This window comes from Apus apus, chromosome 3, assembly GCF_020740795.1.
Source record: "Apus apus isolate bApuApu2 chromosome 3, bApuApu2.pri.cur, whole genome shotgun sequence".
NCBI lineage: Eukaryota > Metazoa > Chordata > Aves > Apodiformes > Apodidae > Apus > Apus apus.
The window spans coordinates 11,585,947-11,606,415 of NC_067284.1; the positions used below are offsets into that span (position 1 = coordinate 11,585,947).

Here is a 20,469-nt window from a genome sequence, read left to right on the forward strand (position 1 = left end):
GTGCTAAAATTACCAAAGCAGTGAAAAAAATGTGATCTTTCCTGATGTTAAAATGCCCCTTTACTAATACATGTATGCCACTGGTTACTTACAATGACACCTTGTGCTGTTAGAAATAAAGTGTAATTTTGCTATTGATTAAAACCAAACTATAGTCGGGCCCCAGCTCTTTTATTCCCTTAGAGGAAGAAAGTATTTTACAGCTCTTACAGATCTTTTTCTTAATTAGTTGAGTCTTTGAAGTGTTACAGCTGCTTGTTCATAAACAGTATCTTATCTGTGGGTAAAACAGACAGATGATCACTCAACTCAAACAGTTCAATATTCCAATTTCTATTTTAAAATTTCAATTTAAATATAGATGGAGATTTGTATCTCATAAAAATGGCGAAATCCTCTAGTTTGTTTCATATGACTATACTATTTTGTAGGTAGACAGCAAAATGATGATGTATTTACAACCCACAGGAATCTTAAGTGGATTACTTCTGCTGGGAATCACAAATTACTATTACGTAATTACTTTGTTGTGGATTTAGTGGTACTGAGGAGCTCTTGAGGCAGCAAACCAGCAGCTTATTGTGTCTAATTGAAAATCCTTCTACCCCCAAAGCTTTTTTATTCTTTTTTTTTTTTTTAATCTGAAGTATGATACATTGCATAATCACAAATACACTCGTATTTCAAGTGTTGACACTTTCCATAATACCTTAGAAAATGACATTTAAAAGAGTAATTATTTTTCCTCCTATTACTGAACAGATTTGTAGTAATCATGCACATGAAAACACAACAAGCCTTGTGGGTGTTCATTAATAATAATGACTTGCTTAAGATATTAATTTCAAAATAAAGATTTGCAAAACCATACTTTATCTATTCACAGTGGGAATGTACAAAGCAATATCACACTGGCAATAGCCATTATAACACACAATGACTTAGTCTTTATTTAATTTATGTGATCTCACAAACTTAAACACTTACAGAGTATGTTTGCACTCAGCACCTCTACTCTTGGCTTTACTGCTGACAAGCAGAGGTTTATGAGTATAGTGGATTTGCAAATTTGTTCGACTTTATATCAGTTTTCTGGAAAAAAAAAAGCAAATAAGTGCAAAAGGGAAAAAAATGTATTTGTCTGCAGAGCTACTAAAAAAAATAGTATTTCTAATTTACATTACTATGAACTTTGCTGACCTTGTTTATATGAATAACTCACAACAGTCCACTTGGATTTTTTCAGGTCAACGTAATACACATACAGCTTTGTCAGAGTTTTAGGGCAAAGTCATCGCTGCAGATCTTTTTGTATTTCTAAAATTCAAGGAAATTAGGACAGTCAGTATATCCAGAGGCCTGTGAACAGGTACTGCACATTGCAAACAGTTGTGGTCAAACTGTATTACTGTACAAACTAGTCCAATCCATTTTGGTTTGAACTAATGGTTAAAATGGTTTAGAACTGGAGTCACATCTGGCAACCTTAGGTAATGTGTTCTAGTTGTTTCTAGTCCAAGAGAGCTTGATCTTTAGTTATCCTGGCCTGTTTGTCACCGCGTAAAGTTATTTTGGTTTTAAGCAGGTCATAATGATCTCGAGTCACAGTTTGTTCAGATACTTCAGAAACTTACTACCTTTTCATGGTTTATTATGAAACTCATACAGTCTGTGCATTTACATTTTGTAGAGCTCTGATTCCCCTTTCACTGTCCCAAATCTTTTAATGAAACAGGAAACAGAGGTGGCTCAACATTAGCAGCTGGAAGATGAGTAGATCTCAAACAGCATCCAGTCAGTACCAAGGTGGCCAGGGCCAATTCCTGTGATTAAAAAGTTCATCTCCTTCATACTCATGCACAATCTTCATGCACCACTAGATGTTTGTCTGCTCTATCATATGTTTTATGCATGCTTTGTATCACATGCATGTGACCTCCCCTCTCCATATCAGTGCTGCTTACTCTATCACATACCAAAGATGCATCCCCTGTTCACTCATGTGGAGATGTGCCTTTCCAGGAATCTGCCTGTGGGTAACTTGAATGTCTTAACTTCATATTAAGAAAAATAAATAAATAAATGGAAATTTTTGCAGTGTATGGGTAATTCATAATGAATTAAGCACATGAGAGGGAGCTGAGGGTGCTGAGCAAAGCAGTTAAGAGACACAACTGTGGACATGAAACGCTCCTTATTTCACATGCTCACCGTTACAGAATAGGAGAAGCAAATTTACCTGGAGCCTGAGAAGATCCACAATATGCCCATCTGGGACTGATTGCTTCCCTAAGCTTTCAATAAGGCTGCTGGAGAAGCAGAAAGCAAACAAACATGAGCACCTCTTTGCTAAGAGCAGTGTTGGCCAGAATTCACCATCAGCAAAAAACATCAGCCCCTTCTTGTTGCATTTCCTCCTGACTCAGTTATATGCACCTCTAGCTTATTCATCCAAGACCTGCTCTCAGTTGCTAAAACATTACCTGATTGAATGTACTCTTGAGATTAGTAGTCTCACTACATCCAACAGCTAGGCAGAGCGAAAGGGTATTAAAAATATATGTTAAACTGCAGGATACCATAGGGAATCTGGAAACTTCTGTGGCTTTTAAGTGTTAACAGATGGCACAGAGTGACCTACTTTGGGATAAATAAATAAAAAAGAGAGGCTAGGGCTGCTGTGCTGTGGCAAGGAGTGCCAGTGCTGGTACTAGGAAGCGGCAGAGCACAGGGGACTGACAATGGGGTGTCTGGAGGCTGCCAGCTGACTTCGCCACCCAGGCATCATTAGTATGTGCTGGCTGTTCTGTAGCCTACTCAATATGTGATGGTAATATTAATCTGGGCTCCTTAGCAGCAGGTGCCTCTATCATAAGACTCTCTAGCATGATTACTTTGCAGATTGGCAGAAAGTCCAAGGTTTGTGTGACTTGAAAGAGCAAAATTAAATTTCCAACCCTAGCAACGTCTCTTCTGGATTCAGGCTGGGTATTGATTCTACAGTATCACTTTTCACTTCTAATAGATACTTAAGGGAAAATTACTTCATTCTCCAAAGAAAAAAATATAGTCTGGTGCTTTAAATCAGCACTACAGACAGAAAAGCAATTATCAGATTTTTCCACTCCCCTCTTATAGTTACTTTAAGGTATATGCCATTTCTTGGTACTACTGCAGATTTCAATGGGAAAAACTCTAAAATGATGTTATTCCTAAAACATAAATGTCCTCCCTCTCCTCACCAGGAGGTGTATTTTGTAAATTCCACTATTTTCACTTTTCCCAGAAATTTCCGGAAACAAAGAACATATAAATCCTTCCAAAAGTATAAATGAAAATTAAACTCCGATAAAATTTTATACTATGAGACACAATGTATGGACAGGTCAGGTACTTTAATGAGCTCTGCATGTTGAGTAACATGGTTGTGAAACTGGTGGTACCAGCAGGTATTTACTTGATTTTCTGGACAGCTAATGCAAAACTACTATTTGCCACCTGGCGAGCAGAACAAGTTCTCTGAAGCCTGCTGAGCATCCTGTTTGTGCAACAATATCACAAATTTATTTCCAGTATGGATAATTCCATTTTTCTTATCTGTTCAATTTTTCACAATTTACATCTATATAAACATTTACTTCACTTCTGAGTACAGCCCATGTGCTTGGCTGCCTGTGTGTTACATAAGGATATGCTTTCCCACCAATCTGGGACAAACACTCCCAAGGGACATTAGGCTAAATATTTGGGTTTTTTTAGATAACAACTGCAGAATTAAAACACTTTACACAAAATCCATTGTAATTTTTTTCAGTCCCTCCTGCTCATTCTTAAATATTTTATACCTTTCAAGTCTTTTAACCTGACATGCAGAAAACAGGAACAGATTGATGTCAAAGCTTTCCCCAACCGTTAGCATTACGGAGCTATATTTAAACTCTCTGACAGGGAGAATCCTGTACGACAAGAAGAGGTTGAAGCAACTCAGTCATCCAACCTTCTGCCAGGCTGCATTTCAGATGATCAGAACTGGCCCTGAGCAATCTGGTCTAGCCCTGTAGCTGACCCTGCTGTGAGCAAGAGGATGGACCAGAGGACTCCTGAGGTCCCTTCCAGCCTGAGTTACCTTATGGTCAGGTATTTGGAACTACTGCTTGCATTATATTTAATATGGTGAGTCCTAGCAAAGGGATTTTTTCTGGAGTCCCAAAGGCACTTTCCAAACCTCCAAATGTTGCAGAAACAATGTGGGTGGAGAGCAGCAGACAGACCTGCAGCTCTCCCTGTGGCATTGGTATTCAGCTCACATGAGAAACACCTCAGATACCCCACGTTGGAACCAGACACCTGCCTCAAAGGAGAACAAGAAATTATTTCCTCAAGTAACTCACAGATATCCTCAAAATATACATCTCATTTCCTACAACAGCTGTTGCAGACATCTCTTTCTGCTCCTTTTCTTGTGACAAACCACCAGCTGTGGCTGCTGGAGTCCCTGGAGAGCCACACTGGCACTGCAGCAGGTCATGCTGGCCACAGACTTTCCCATCAAGCAGGCACAAATCCTTACCTCCCACCCACGGTAGCAGCACTGACATCACCTCATTGGCTGGGAGGGTAGAAACCATAAAAAGAATTCTCAAATAGATGGCCTGCAGCACACAACATGTTTCTTTCCTGCCTTGAAAGACTGCATGAACAGTCCTTGCATGAGTGTGTGTGCACTGAATTGAGGTGATGGTGGAGGAACAACACACCCTTCTCATGGGGCAGATCTTGCCCCAGTCTGTGGGGTGACCACCATCTGTCACATTTGTCTCCTCAGTGCCCTTTGTGGGATGCAAAGTATAGATGGGGGGACTGAAAACTATGAAGGTGTAGATGGAGTTTATGGAGAAATTATTAGTAACCTCATGGTTAATATGCAAACATGGATCTGGTAAGGCTCTGAGCATGAAGACAGGTTAATTAAGTCACGGTCCAAGTCATTAAGGGAAAGGTCAAGTATGTGGAAAAATCAGGGTCAAGCTCCCAACAAAAGTCCTCCAGTTCAGGGACAAAATAAAGATTTTCTTTTTCAATGCTGAGACCTCTCCCAGTCTCCCCAGAGATTTTGTCCTCATCTTCCAGCTGCCGTTTTGGAAAAACAGAAGCTGAACAAAACCAAAAACATTAAACTTTTTTTTTCCTTCTATGCTATTTGCTGTCTTTTCAGTGTCCTAACACAACAGTGCAACCATAATTCAACAATATTCTGACCCAAGAAATTACTGCCTGAGGCTCACTTATAATAAACAGATTGTACTGAGCCACAAGTACAGATTCAGCTGCTGCTGGCTGTGTTTTCCATCTGCAGAGCCTTTTCCAAAACTTCCTGATGACATCCCATGGATTGTTCCAGCTGAATGGGATCTCACAAAGCCTCTGTGTCACGCAGACATTAGCAACAGCAGGTACTAGCAGTGGACATGAACTCAATGAAGCAGCAGAGTAAAGCAGACAGAACATTTTTCAGGGTGCTTGCGTCTGCATGGGAACTAATGACAAGTAAATACAGGGAAGGAACTATTTAATCTTTTTACATAACTCACTTAAAATTAACTTGCAATTAGGCCCTCCCCAGGAATTACTCAGTGATTATACCCTCCAGCTACCTAATACAAGCATGGGGTCTGGGGCAAGGCCAGGAGGAGCGATGCACTGCTGCTCCCAAAACGGGTCCTTTCGGGGCCACCCATGGGAACTGCCCAGGCAAGCCACTGGAGGGAACTCAGCCTGCTCCCTACAAGCCCTTGGCACTGGACTTTCCTTCCTACTCACTTACTAGGACTTTCACTTTAAGCTATATGCATATGCTTTAAAGACACCTGCCACAGTAACTCCTCCTGTTAAGGGACATGTACCATTGTTCTTCTGTATTGCACATGCACATGATATGTTTCATCTTTTATGTTTGTAGTAATGCAGTTGTTTAACATTTTTCTGCCTTAGTTCTTTTCTTTCCCCATCATTTCTGTGTCTACAAGGTATAAGTGTTCTCTGGAAGTGAACCAAAAAGTTACTGAATGTGCTCCTGGTGACTAGTGGGTGTGTAAAATATGTTCCTTGCATTTCTGCCAAGAAAAGAACTTGGGAGTAGGAAATTAAGGAAGGGTAGAGACTTGCTAGTAGACCTCAAAGTTGAGGTTGGGGGGCTGGCTGTAACTGAGGAAGACAAGTGGAGAAAAATTTCTAAGTGAGCAAAGAGTTCTGTCTTTTGGTCATTACATATTTGCTTTCTGTTCCTTCAATTCCTCAGTGTCTTACATCTGCCCAGAGGGAAACACTGTCCTTCACCATCCTTGGGTGTCAGCCCATATAACCATCTTGGTAATGTTAAAAGTAAGCAAGGCCCTTCCTAAGAAAACTGACTAAGCTGGCATTTGAATCAAGATGGGAAGACTGGATCAAGATTACTTTTACCTTTCCCCTTGTATCTTCACATTGTGTCCTCACTGTATTTGAAAAGTAGGGCACGATTGTGTTGAAAATTACATAAAACCACAACAGTTTGGGAAAGTGCAAGTTATCAGTTATAACAGCAATAATATATTAATTGCATTTTATGTACTATGCAGTGGGATGAGGAAGATTTGCAGATCACACAGCAACTGCATCTACTAGCAAAGGAAAAACTTGCCTGGAGCTCCCATGGTTCTGCCTGGGTTAGTGAACAGCCTGCTGAGTGATCTTAAGCAACTTCTTTTCACTTCTCTGTGCCTGTTTTTTCAGCTGTAAAATGTGAAGGCTGCAGGCACGTGCATGCTTTATCTGACCTCTTCCAAAAACCCGTGGAAGCCTGGCAGCAGTAAGCACTTGTAGAGAGTTCTGTGATCCTTCAAGCAGGACTAGCCATCACGAGTGCTGTGCCAAGGCACCATATCTAGTTATGAAAAATAGGTACTGATCAGACAGAAAAAGTCAGTTACAAGGCATGCCAGCTCATACTGTCTTTCCCCAGATGGTCCCAGTCATAAACTGGTAGCAAACTGCATTTCATCGAGTTGTTAAAATGCCCGGAATTTGCAGTAACATCAGATACTTGGGGAGATAATTTTTTAGTGCAGTTATCTTTTCTCCTCACATGATACAGCGGTGACATCTATGCTGCTTCTCTCTTATCTCTTAGTTGACTTTGTTTTTCAGGTTTTCTTTCCTCTCTGTCTCATCAATTATTTTTCCTTATCACTCCTAGTACAGGGCACAAAAATGTATCAGCACTTTCTTTCGTGCTTGTGTACAAAGAGTATCTAAAATTTCAACAAGGTCTATCCATTTACTACCCCATTAATCCCTACAGTGACCTATCCATATTCTAAATACAACAACATACAATTTTTGAATATTCTGATGCTAGAAACGCAACATAAAAAAGCTTCATTTTATTTATGTATACAATACATAAAAGCAAATCGTAGATCTCAAGCTATACATTATTTCAGGTAACGGCACACATTCTTTCTCATGCAGCTACATCAACAGGCAGTAAAGAACACAGGACTGAGGTGATGAGAGAAAGCAAGAGAAAGGCCTGACTCTATATTTACTAAGCCCTTTATTGAACGTAGCTTTAGGTCTTGTTTCAGGGAATAAAAAACAAAGTAAATTTTGATGGCCATTGCCATCACCACTTAGAAGGACATTTGCAAGTTAAAGTTCATAGACCTACCTGATGAAAGCACACAGCTTCATTAAAGGTGCAAATTACATCTTTCATTGAAACAGAATCTCCTCAAAACTTTATGCTTCATGACTTTAAGAATGGCAAAATTGCAATGATGATTACAACAGTTCTAGAAATAAAGGCAGCCATATACTGAATGACAACTAAAGACTCAGCAAAGTCCTATAAATACAAGAACAGTCCTTGATGCCCAAAATCCTCTTTCAGGCATAAATTGCAGAAATCACACCAGTTTGCTCACCAGTGGCAACCCACATACATACACATAATCAATGTAATCCTCAAACTGAAGACAAGGTTTTATGAACCACTCAAGTTAAATGACTGCATCTGCCACACACAATCAAAATACATGTAAATAGTAGCAATATCCCTAGACTAATGTTAACCTGAAGCACCAATACAGTGCTTCCAACAGTTAGGGCTTTGTATCATCTAAAGGCCTGTTCTCTGGGACTTGATTAAATGACATTTTATCACCTCATTGGGAAAAAAAAAAGTTAGGGAGGAATGCTGACTTCAACATGGGTGAAGAAGTATCTCTGCTCTGATGTGTTCACTGTGAAAATTAATTCCTGAGGATTTTTTTTTTTTTAAATCCAGCTGAATTCTTGACCTTCCTGTCTTAGGTCTGATAACATTCTTCTACCTTCTCAATGCAAAATAAAAAGTTCACAGCCTCTACATTGCTGATAACATTGTATTGCTCAACTTCTGTAATTAGGTCCTTTTATTGGATAATGTGTTTCTCCTTAATGGATGGATGTTCCCTTCATAAATCTTTTCTATTGAATCAGCAACTAAACGTTTCCTGATATTAAAAAAATTTAACACTGGGTTTTCTGTTCAACAAGGTAGCATTAATTTTTCACAGATGTTCACATTTTACAAGCTTTTGCTTGCTTAGCTCCTAGCATCATTAGGGCAAGGACCAGCCTAACAGAAAAACTTCTTAGAAATTACAACAGAAAATAATTCCCCTTACATAATTCAGGCAGGCAGGCATGCATTATGAAAAAGAAATATTTAGAGAAAGACTGTGAAACCAAAATTCAGAGTTCAAGGAGCTGTAGAAGAAAATAGGGAATGTCTTTAATGACAGAAGCGTCAAGACTTTCTATGCTGAGAAAAAGGTAAACATATATCCAAAATTACATGAAAACCAATCTATAATCTTTGGTCTTCATATAGTCTATAAGCTTCATATTTTATCTCAAAACTGGGTAAAGCAGAAAAAAATCCTGAAGTGCGGCAGCTATCAAATGCTTTATAATGCAAACGCTTAAAAATACCCTCTGAAACTAATTACAAGAATTGCTTAAAATTACACTACTTGGATCAGCTGAAATTAAATTCAATTTATTGAAAAAGTTACAGCCTCTATAATATAAAGGCTATTTAAAAATTTAACAGCATCTCTGAGATCCTGGTGTAACAGTTCAGCTGCAGGTGGGACTTCCAGCTCCTGTTGCATGAGGAGACAGAAGCATTTCAGCTTCAGCAGAGCTCCAAGCCAGCGTTACTAACGAGGCTGCCTAACGGGCTGGGCCTCAGCCACGCATGAAAGCCCAACAACAGATACTCCTGCACTCCATGAAAGCTACTTTTTCAGGACCAGCACCACATGACATTTAACTGTTTAAATGTAAGCTGGCAGTTCACTGAGTTGATTCCCCTGCAGCTCCACACAGAATTGCACTGGAGATCTGAGAACAGAAAAGGTTTTTATTTAACCACAATGCAGTACGTTCAGTGTCCTCGGTCTGACTGAACTTGGAAGATTTAATAAGCAATTTATTTATTCCTGTACAGCAGACATGCAACCAGCTGATGATAACACATCTACTATGTTTTTTATTTCCTTCCTTAAAGGCTGTTCACTTCAAAAGACATTACACTGTATTATTGCAAGTTGTAAGTCCTCCAAACATGCCACTAATGTTTTCCTTTTGTTCACTGGCTCTAAACTCAAACCACACTATGTTCATGTAATACATTGTGTCGCCTTCAGGGAACTAGGATGAGTAATCTGTCCAAGCAAAGGAAACCTTGAAAGTCAAAATCCCTCTAAGAAAACACTGTAGAAAGATAAAGGAAAAAAACGTGGGAGAGTGATAAACTAAGAGCAGAATAGGGCCCTAATTGATGACAATGCCCTTGTTCTTCAGGCTATCTTGCTCAAGTGTGTATTGCATGTAGGCCTAGTGTTGTAATTCAGTCAGGACCCAAAGGTCCTAAGAAGGTAAGAAACCAGAAGTGCCCCAACACTTCTGGGAGATCACAAGAGGACCAGTGATACTGGCACAGAATTAGCTAACTGAGCTTTTTTTTCTTTTTTTTCCACTGTTTGAAAAGACCAGATGACAGACACTTCACCATACCCTGAAAACCTTCACGGTCCAACAAGCTATGGGAAGTTTTAAATTTTCAAGACTTCAGAATTCTCATCCAACCTTTTTAAAAGATTTGGCTGAGGAGCTAAGAACCATCAGCACTTACATTTAATGAATTTTGTAACCCCCAGGGAGGTGTCAGCAGATCAGGGTAGAAATAAGGAGGCATGTGATGTTGGTAAATTTTACATCAGCTCAGAGCTAGCATTCAAAATATGCAATGGGATGTCAGCTCCAAGGGGCTGGGAAGAGGCAAATGGTAACAGAGATGGTGGAAAAAAAGCATACCTTCTCTTAAACAATGCCAACTTATTTGGCTGATGGAAACTAGCTCTTGCCAAGCTACTTACCAAGATTCAAGACAATCACAAGTTCAGCTGACGAAATGAACCGTGGCCTAAAGCTATGGGGAATTGCTAAGGGTATTTTCCTCTGTGCTTGATGACATTCAGGCAAAAGCAAGGAAGGGAAAAAAAAAAAAAAAAAGCACAAGAGTAGATCAATAGAGTGTACACCAAATATAGTAAACTGGGACTTACAGTCTTAGTTGAGTCATCCTTAGTAAGATTCCAGTAGAATTTTTCTTTGCCCTAACACTGTTTATTCAAAAACGTTAAAAGGAGGATTTTTGTTCATTTTTAAGACTACAAGCTAGGAAACACTGAATTATGGAGTATTTAGGTTAGGCAGCAAACTGGGCTGTTAAACCAGTCATTTGCCTCAAGCAAGGACCATCATTAATCAAGTAATACAGACCTATTTGGCAAGACAGTGAACCTGAAGCCTTTCGTATGATCTTCTAAGTCTAGACCATAGTCTAACAGGATTATAATGAAAAATCCTGCACCCATATAAATAATTTATAAAAACAAAGCAAAGAAATTCTCCTGGTTTTGACCCATCAAAATATTAATGGATGCTGCCAATTCCCATGCCCAGCACAAAGTGATACTATCAGAAGCAGTACATGTGCATTAAGGGAGCTGAGGTTGCTCACTCTGAAGCCCTGGAAACACCACTCAGGCTAAGGAACCAGCTCAGCAGGGACCCTGCTGCCAGCATTTTCTTTCTACGGATCCTTCCTAGCACCCAAAGGATTTTTATTTTTCCCAATGGATCTGAAAACTTGAAACTTAAAAATGCTTTTCTATCTTATGCAAATTCCACATATGTCCTGCTTATTCATCTTATTTAAATACTAGATTAGTAAAATAACTGCAGACCTAAATAATCTCCTTAGCGTGCCTGTCCGACCAATCTACAGCCCCATGGAATGGGATTTTCAGCACAGATGTCAGCAAGAGACAGGTCTGGTGAAAAATACTAGGTTTAACTTAACGTGATGCCCCATCAATGCTTTTGTGTCATTGCTACCTTTCAGTATCAACTGCTTCAAGAACCACTTACTATGAACTATAATTGAGGAGCTTTGCAACATTAATCTGAATGTGCAATTGCTCAACTTTCTTGAGATCTAAGTTTCAAGAAACAATAGGACAAGGAATCTAAAATATCACAAAGGAAACATTTTTAAAAACACACAGAATTCTTAATGGGCTATTGATTCTCTTAATTATTTGGATAGTTAAAGGCTGAGAAGGAAAAAGATATTCCTACTGATGCACTAGAAGACAATCAAGTAATTGAAGTTCACATACTGAATTAAAAGACACATACACAAAAGAAAAACAGAGACATGCTTAAGGGGAGGCCAAATTGTTTTATTTAATTTTTTGGTGACCAATTGGATTTTTGGCAGAAAGCTCTGCTCCTTTCTTTTTCCTTTTTTTTTTTTATTTTTTTTTCTTTTTCTTTTTTTTTTTTTCCTCTTTAAAGAAATCAGCAGTGCTCAAATTGATGGGTTGGAATTTCACTCAAATTCCAGTTAATTTTAAAAATGAACAGATGGAACAGGAATGCCAAATACTGTTTCCAGAGCAGAGAGCAAAACTTCACATTTGTATGAAAATTCCATGTTTATACTTGATTGGGACACAGAAGGTAAAACTATTGTCAGTAGTGCATGAATAAAACATTCACATTTGATCTGGAACCTTAAAATCAGAAAGCTGTACTCTCCTTTCAAAATTTTCATTACCTTGTGCAAATCAAGTCAAGTCTTCATGTGTCAAGCACACACTTAAAAGTTGTCCATATTGTATATACAAGACATCTACCATTCAGGCAGTGCAAAATACATCATTTCATAACAAAACTAAAATGTACCTCTCAAAGTATGAACAAGAATATACACATAATACATGATGTACACTATTTACACGACCATAAAAAATATAATACAAGGATTTGTTAACATGGTAAGACTTGACAGTCTTTTGCAATTTTTGTTGCAACAAGGCATGTTTTTTTAAGTTTCCTGGATGAGTTTTCTTTGCCAATTACTCAAGAGATCTTGGAAACTATGCTTGAACTTTAAGGAGAGTTTTCAAGTGGACTGCCATCAACTCCCTGTTTTGGTCAGACGGTTCAGCTGTGCCACCCACCCAGTGGCTGGGAGGCTTTGGAAGGACACTAGGAGATGGTGGGTCGCTAAATTTTGCCCCAGCGTAATTTTCTTTCTGGCTGGCTTCAGTCAGGGCAACAGGTTTCTTGGACCTGGTATTTCTGAAGTTCTCCGCGTTTTTAAGTGGCTTTTTCTCCTGCTTCTGAACGATGTCTTGCGACACAGAATCTTGCCAAAAGTTCTCGATCTTTTTTGCCGAGGTGATCTTTGCCAGGGGCACGTTACATTTGCTCTTCTGCCTGGTGATCTTTGGTTGCTCACACAGATGCAAACCGTGAACAGGGGGGCTGTAGGGGACGGCGGCCTTCTCGGTCTTTCCCATCTTGCTCTTTAAGAACTGCAGAGACAAAGAGCTCACGTCGACACGCTTCTCCTCCTCAGCGGGCCCCTCCGGCCGCAGCCCCGCCGCCGGGACAGCGGCTGAGCGGGCTCCCGGCCGCGCTGCCGGGGCCGGGGCGGCGGGCGGGGGCTGCGGGCACCGGGCGGGTCTCGAACCCGCCGCCATGGGGCGCTGCGCCCCCCGCACGTCCCGCCCTGCGCGCGCAGGGGCGGCTGGCGCGCGGCCCGCGGGCTAAATCCGGCTGTTGCTGGGCGCAGCGGCGGGCGCCGATTGGCTGCCCCGACCCACCAATCAGCGCCCGCGGTCGCGCTCTCTCGTTGTGCCCCCCCCCCCCCCCCCGCCCCGTCCGAGCGGGCGTAACGGAAACTCTGCCCCCCCCCCCACTCCCGCCCGGGCCCCGCAGCTGGGACCCCCCCCCCCCCCGGGGAAGGGGGACGGGAGGGGGAAAGCGGGGAGAGCTGAGCCGGGGTAGCGGAGCTGGGTCGTTACCTCCTTCCTGAGGGGCTTGCTCGGCGCGGGTCTCGAGGGGGCGGGCGCGGGGGGCTCCTCCGAGCGGCCCGTTCCCGGGCCGGCGGCCGGGGAGGCTGCGGGCGCGGGGTGAGCGCGGAGTTCGCCCTGGCCGTGCGTTCCCAGCGAGGTCCTTCTCCCCAGGCCGGCGCGGTGCTGTTGGTACTGTTGGTAGCGGCTGGGCAGGAGCCCCGCGGGGCTGGGCCGGATCTTCCCCTTCCTCCGCCGGACTCTCTTCAGCGCGGGCCGCGCGCTGCCCCCCGGGCCCGCCAGGCAGCAGCTGGGCTGGTTCTCACAGGTGCCGTCCCCTCGCCTGAGGCGCTGGAAGAGAGCGGAGGGCAGCCGCCGGGGGTCTTCGGTGCCTGCCGAGATCCGAGCCAGGAAGGGCGGCGGCGCCGTGGTGGTGACCATGGCGGGACGTGGGTACCCAGAGTTGTGTCGGGAAGCGGGGGGTCGAGCCCAGGCAGGGGGTGAGCGGGTCGGGTCGCTGGGGAAGGGTCTGCCTGGGCTTTGTGGGCTGAGGCGGTGGCGCAATCGCACCCGCTGCTAGGAGAACATGGCGGGGAGTGAAACGAGCGGCCAGCGGCGCCCGGTGTTGTTACCGGGGCGGGCCACGCCCCCTTCCGCCCTCCCGCCAATCACCGTGCGGGGATGGCGCGAGCGGCACGCCTCTCCACCCGGCTCCGCCAATCGCGGCCAAAAGGCTACCTCGCTGGCTCCGCCTCGGCCAATCAGAAGCGACACAAACACTTGGGGCCACGCCCGCTTCCGCAGGCTGGCCAATCCGGACAGACACAAACATCGGGCGCGCCCCAGTCTCCGAGTGACGGGGCGGCAGGAGGAAGGGAGCGGAGGGGGCGGGCGCTTCTCCTGGCGAGAGGGGCCGGCCAATCGGACGGCAGACCAGCCGCCTGGGTCACGCCCCCCTCGCTCCGCAGCCAATCGCGGAGCACGGGAGCAGGCGGGGACACGCCCCCCTGGGGCCGCGGCGGCGGGGCAGGCTCGGGGCGCCCGCCATGGAGGTCCCGGCGCAGCGGCCCGTGGCGGCCCCGGCGGGGCAGGAGGAGCAGGAGGAGGAGCAGGTGCCGGGCCGTGAGGCGCCGGGGCGGAGGCGGGACGCGCGGAGCCTGGAGGCGCTGAGCCTCGCCGCAGGCGGCGGCGGCGGAGCGGCGGCGGGGCGGCAGCAGCTGCTGGAGGGGCGGCGGGCGACGCTGGCGAGCGCGCTGGAGCTGGAGGGGACGGTGCTGCGGGAGGGCCGCCTCACCCAGTTCGTGGCCAACAACCTGGAGCGGCGGATCCGGCTGAGCGGCGCCCCGCGGGGGGAGCCCGCGGCGGCGGGAGGCGGCGGCTCCATCCCCGCCATCGACCCCGGGGCGCTGCAGGACGTGGTGGCGCTGGCCGGGCAGGTGGCGGGGCAGGTGGACGAGCTGCTGCGCCACGTGCACTGCGGCCTGCAGGCCCTGACGGCGCTCAGCGTGGGCTGCATCCAGACCTACCGCGACGGGGTGGAGAGCCTGGGCGAGGCGGCCGACCTCAGCATCCGCGCCATGTACGCGCTGGTGGCGCGCTGCGAGGAGCTGGACCGCGCCATGCAGCCCGTGCCCGCGCTGGCCAAGCGCATCCGCGACATGAAGGGCACCCTGGAGCGCCTGGAGGGGCTCTGCAAGTAAGCGGGAGGCCGCGCCCGCCTTCCTGCCCTGCCCGCTGACACGCGGGGTGCTGCGGAGCCGGGGCCTCGCCGGGCGCCGGGGGGAGGCCGGGCCGCTCCGCCCCCCCGGGCTGCTGCGCTGCCGCCCCGGCAGCCCCCCCGGCGGGGCGGTCAGCTCCCCGCCCGCACCTCCTTCCTCCCTCCGTGCCCCTCTGCCTGCCCAGCCGGGATCTGCGGCCCCGTTCCCTGGTGTTCGCGTGGAGGAGGCGAGGCTGGTGCGGCCGGGGAAGGAAGAAGTTGGGACGGTGGGGTGAATGGCAGGTTTTTAGCTGCAGCTCCATTAAAGGTTTTGGATTCCACATGCCTTATGCTTTCTATTTATTGAAGGCTAGGAAAGAAAAAACTAACCGGTCTTCGTTAAAAGCAGCTGTTAATTTTATTTTTTTAACCAAATTTGAAATTGTTACGAATACTTGCTTGATGCTCACAGTCATCTGTGCTTATTTGTGGTTGACTTAGTGCCTGGCAAGTGATTCTTACTTCTGCTGTGACAGCAAATAAACGTGCAGAACACTGCTGTCTCTTACAGGACACAGCTGGAAGGGAAGATAAGAGGAAATTTCATATATATAGCAAAGTCGTTTGTTTTTGGAGTAGAATATAAAATCCATGGAGTATAATTGAAATTCAGAGAACAAATCCATATGCAAAGTTCTGAATAAAAGCCTTCAGATGAAATATGCTTTGCCTCTATTGGTCTCTACAGTTTTCACAGTGTAGAAGTTTAAATGGCATCACTGTGAAATGATCCTGTGTGGTGTTTTGTTTTCAATGGGGAAAATAATTAAATGAGGAACATGAGTATGTGGTGACAGTACTTGGGTGTATGGCTGACATGAAATGGGTACCTTGGGAGGAATTATTTGTGTAACATGAAGATTTTGTGTCTGCATCACTGTATGCAGGAGTGATTTTGCTGTATCAGTAAGTATTTCCTCTGAGGCCTGAGAGTAGCTGAAGTCTCTGCTGACTGTGGTTCCTATGCAGTTAACCTCTTAGATGGTGCTTTTAGTGATACATTTAGGTCACAAATGCCTGTGTAACAAGACATCAGCAGAGAAATGATCACTGTGATCTTTCTTACGTATGTGTAATGGTGCTTTTGGTGACCAATGGCTCCTAAAAACCTTGGAGCAAAGGTAGCTGGAAGTACTGTATGAGTCCTGTGACTTCTGGTTGAAGAGCAGATAGGTTTATTATAGGTGCAGCTGCTGCCCCTCCTTAATCTCATTAAAGACACTGACTGAGGGGGGATGGTGTGATGTACTGTGCTGCTGCATGTAGATAATACTAAATTGTAACAAAATAATTTGGTTTTATGCCACTCTGGTTTGCATACTACTAGTCTCTGGCCTATTTTGGGGCCTCCTGATATGGCCATGTTTTTCCCTCAGCAGAGGGGTGTGTTTTACCTGTGGCCTTCTAGCCCTAGCAATGGCAGAGGGCTGGAAATGGGCTGTGCCAAGGCCTCTTTGTGGTTGCAGCTCTTGTGGTGCTGTCTTCTGGGGAATAGTTGTGGCTCCAGAATGGGGAGCAGAGGTCTAATAGAGACTAGAGGAGAGAAAAAGGATAAATTAACTGCCCCTGGCCCTACAAGACACTAAAGTTTCCATAACTCCACAGCAACAGCTGTGGTCTTAATGGTTCTGGGGTGTTACTCCTCAGAAACTTTGAACTTGCCTATCATGGAGATACAGTTGCTTTGCTGAGTATGTTTTGTGGATGTCAAGAGTGAAAACCAACGTTTGATCTTGCTCAAGTTGTGAGTATTGTTGAAATACACAGGAAAGACCTGCAAGCTTATTTGTGTAGCCACAAATGTACAGAGAAGCTTTATTTGTACAGGCTGAGGTGAAGCCTTTGAAGCATATGAGTTTCAGTGCACTGTTGGTTCTTGGTAGCATTTCCTTTGCAGTCATCTATGTTCAATGCCAATTCCTTGCAAAAACTGTCAAGTCTGTAGAATAAAAGGACTACTTGTATGTTTTTAATTCTTAGTGATTTGTTGCTGAAGCATTTCACTTCTCAATTATTGCTTTTCTTATTTGGTAAAATAATTTGAGAGCTAATTTATACTCTGTTCTTGCATCTGTACAGGGACCCATGCGTGTGATTGCAGAGCTGGTTTCAGCCTAGGTCCTCAGGCAGTAATTTCTGACAGTGGTGTCATTCATGTGATGAAAAAGGGATGACTAGGGAATTACAATCATGAAGGAACAGTAATTACACTGCTGGGGTTGGTTTTTTAATGTCTGTCTGAAAAACTCAAGATTGTTTGAAGACTTGACTGAGCTTGGTGAAGTGGCTCCTGTTCCCTGGTGTCTGCCCTGTACATTTGCTGTCCCTGGGGCAGGCATGGCCAAACGATGTGAGCCTGTTCTGTGCCACCACGGTCAATATCAACGTTACCACATATGTGCTGTGGTTTCCAGCCCCCAAGCCCCTCCATCCATACCAGCCTCTGTTGCTGCAGGAAAGGTGACACTTGCCAGCCTCTGTGTCAGCACAGCTCTGGTACCAGCCCTGCCCTTCAGGTCCCATGTGAACCACTTGAGAGCTATGTGCAGCCAGGAGTGAATCTAGTCCTTCTGCAGCCAGAGACTTTTGTACTGCCCTTTTGATCCCAGTCCAGACTTTGTTGTGAATCTTCTGTGTTAATTCTGGCACTTTCCAACTCCTGGATGTTGAGTGGGAAGCTTTCACGTTCTTGTAGCCTTTATTTGCTTAACTGGTCATTGAGCAGAGTAAAACTGTGTTTGGATTTTCAAAGACCTTCAAATGGGTTTGCATCCATTTTCTTGCTTAGTCACTCAGCTTTACAGCTGGTCTTGTTTTCCTTTCTGTGTCAGCTGCCAAGTGAACTTCCAGTGTAACAAGATGGGCAAGGTTGAAGAAAACCAACAAAATACAATGACGTGCAGAGCACTAAGCAAAGCCTGAGAGTTAGCTGTGTGCCAGGAATGACTGCCCTGCTCTGACAACTGCCAGTGACTCTGTTAGGAATTAGGTTACTCGGTTAGGAATTAGGTTAGGTTTTGGGTTTGGTGTGGGTTTGTGGGGTTTTTTTTGTTGTTTGGGATTTTCTTGTTCTTCAGGACAAGTGTCTTTTTTCTGTCCAGGTCTATGAAAATCCTCTTTCTGATGAAGGTGTGGTTGATTCTTCTTCATTTGGGCTTTTTCTTCCTTCTTTTCTTTAGAGTCAGGGAATACAAAACTTCACAAACTGATTCCATTTCCATGATATTTAAAGGAGCTTTACCAGATAAATCTTATTACAGCTGAAAAAAACCAGCCAGACACCCGAGGCAGGAATGAACATAACTGACATTTCGCCTTGAAGGCTTTTTTTTTTCAGTGTTACTTAATTGCATCAGATATTCAGTAAGTAAATACATCAACTTTTTGTGTGTCTTGCTGCCAGCCAGAGACTAAAATAACTAAGTATTTTGGCTGGAATGTCCAGATTTATGGTAGTTCTTAGTCTCATGACATAGGTCTTTACTGAGTTACTGGCATGAGAAACAACATGTGGAATGAATCCAAGAGCAGACCTCTTACCATTAAAGATCCAACTATTTTGTAATGGTTTCAAATAGCATGACTGTACTACCAGACAAAAACCTTAATTTTAAAGCTTCAGAATTAGTAGCTTTCCAGAGGAGTCCGTAGATCAGCTCTTGTAGCAAACTGTGTTAGCTGAAGATGAGGAGTCTTTTAAGATAGAGGCTTCTTGCAATAGGTGTCATCCAACCTAAGACAGGTTCTTGCTGTCAGATGCCACAGTACCTTGTCCTGATCAACACTGGTGTGTACACCAGAAAAAAATCTCAGCTTTAAAAGATCAGGAGATGTATTTATGTTGCTGTCACAAGCTGCCTTGTTGGTTTTTTTTCCCTTCTCTTTCTAGAAAGGGAATTTCCTTTTCCTAGGAAATTGCTTTGAGGAAAGGACATTCCTATAAAAATCATAAAGGGTCCAATTTGTACAATTTTTGTATTGTCTCCACCCTGACCCCATTCAGGAAACATATCCTGGATCCTGCCATGCATGAAGGAGCACACATGGAGGAGAAGTTCATGTCATTTCTCTTTTAGAAAGCTTAACACAGTTATTGCATCAGATGCAGGGAACTGAAACTGATCTGGATTTCACATCTGCTGCTCCAACTTGGTGCCTGGGGAAAGCTTTTGTTATCATTAGTCTCTGCTGTTCAAAGCTCTGTAAGAAGAGACAGGATCAATGAACTCGGGCCCTGAGCTTCCACCTTAGAGCTCAAGATCCTCCTGCCCCTCATTACAACAATAGTAGCTTTATGCCCTTATCTAGTAACAGGAAAAATTATAAAGAATCAAAATTTCAAACCTTCCTGCAGTTCTGGTTCCCTACTACTAATTGTAGCCATTAGAAGCAATGCTAAAACTAAATAAAAAACCCAACCATAATACCCTCTCCCTCCCCAACAAAGGCTGCTAACTGATCCTCTTTCCAAATCGGAGACGACGTGAGTAGGTTGCCAGTTTAATAAAAAATAATAGTTATTGGCTGTCAAGGATTATGGGTTTGAGATGGCTCTTGCTGTAGTGTTGATTCTGATGAGACTTGAGAGAACATGAATTTAAAGAAAATAAAATACTACAACTTAGTTGCATTGATAGGGCAGGCTACACAACACTTGAAAAACTGGCATCTGTTGTTTGTTACCAGGGTTGGATGTCATGTGCATCAGTCAGGATGCAACAGCATTCATTATGTGGGAGAGCAGAAAAGCAGAGTTAAAACTATCTTGATTATTTTCCTGGATTGCAGCTAGAAAGCCTGTCACTGTAATTGATCCCAGAATATAAGTTAATGTTGCTGCGATGAATTACTGTGAAGTACCTTTCTTGAAAGTTGATTTATTTCAGAGAAGGGTGGTAATTTTTGTCAGGATTTTTCTTTTCATGAAGGCTAGTTACAGAGAGAAGAAACTTAGAATTTTGTCCAGTGCTGTAGTTCTTGTCTCGGTATGACTAGCCATGTTTTTTCCTTGTTTTCTTTATGGACAGTGCAGGAAAAATTCCCAGCATTGAACTTGACTGTAAGGTAAAGAGTTGTGCCCAGTGAGTTGTTAGGAAGTGCTTTGTTGAGGATGGCTTCCTTGTCTGGACATACATGTAAATGAAGGGGGAAAAATTTCACAGACTTGCTAGGCAATAATTTATAATTTTACAGTGATGTAATAATCCTGGGTATCTGCTTTGTCACTGGCATCGTCTGACCACACTCAGCAGCAGA

General features: G+C 44.1%; 2 protein-coding genes across 2 annotated transcripts; one reads left to right on the plus strand and one right to left on the minus strand.

The window, feature by feature from the left end:
- Nucleotides 1-11,816: 11,816 nt before the first annotated feature.
- Nucleotides 11,817-13,975, minus strand: PNRC1 (proline rich nuclear receptor coactivator 1). The gene is made up of 2 exons (XM_051613491.1): nucleotides 13,470-13,975; nucleotides 11,817-12,977 (listed from the first exon to the last, which is right to left on the minus strand). The coding sequence occupies exons 1-2, from the start codon at nucleotides 13,896-13,898 to the stop codon at nucleotides 12,537-12,539; spliced, it is 870 nt and encodes a 289-aa protein (XP_051469451.1). The 5' UTR covers nucleotides 13,899-13,975; the 3' UTR covers nucleotides 11,817-12,536.
- BORCS6 (BLOC-1 related complex subunit 6) lies at nucleotides 13,971-17,186 on the plus strand (the record flags this gene model as incomplete). The annotated part of the gene is given in 2 exon segments (XM_051613670.1): nucleotides 13,971-14,046; nucleotides 14,049-17,186. Coding segments are annotated over 2 exon segments (1,185 nt in total), but the record flags the coding sequence as incomplete, so codon positions are not given.
- Between the last annotated feature and the right edge of the window lie 3,283 nt (nucleotides 17,187-20,469).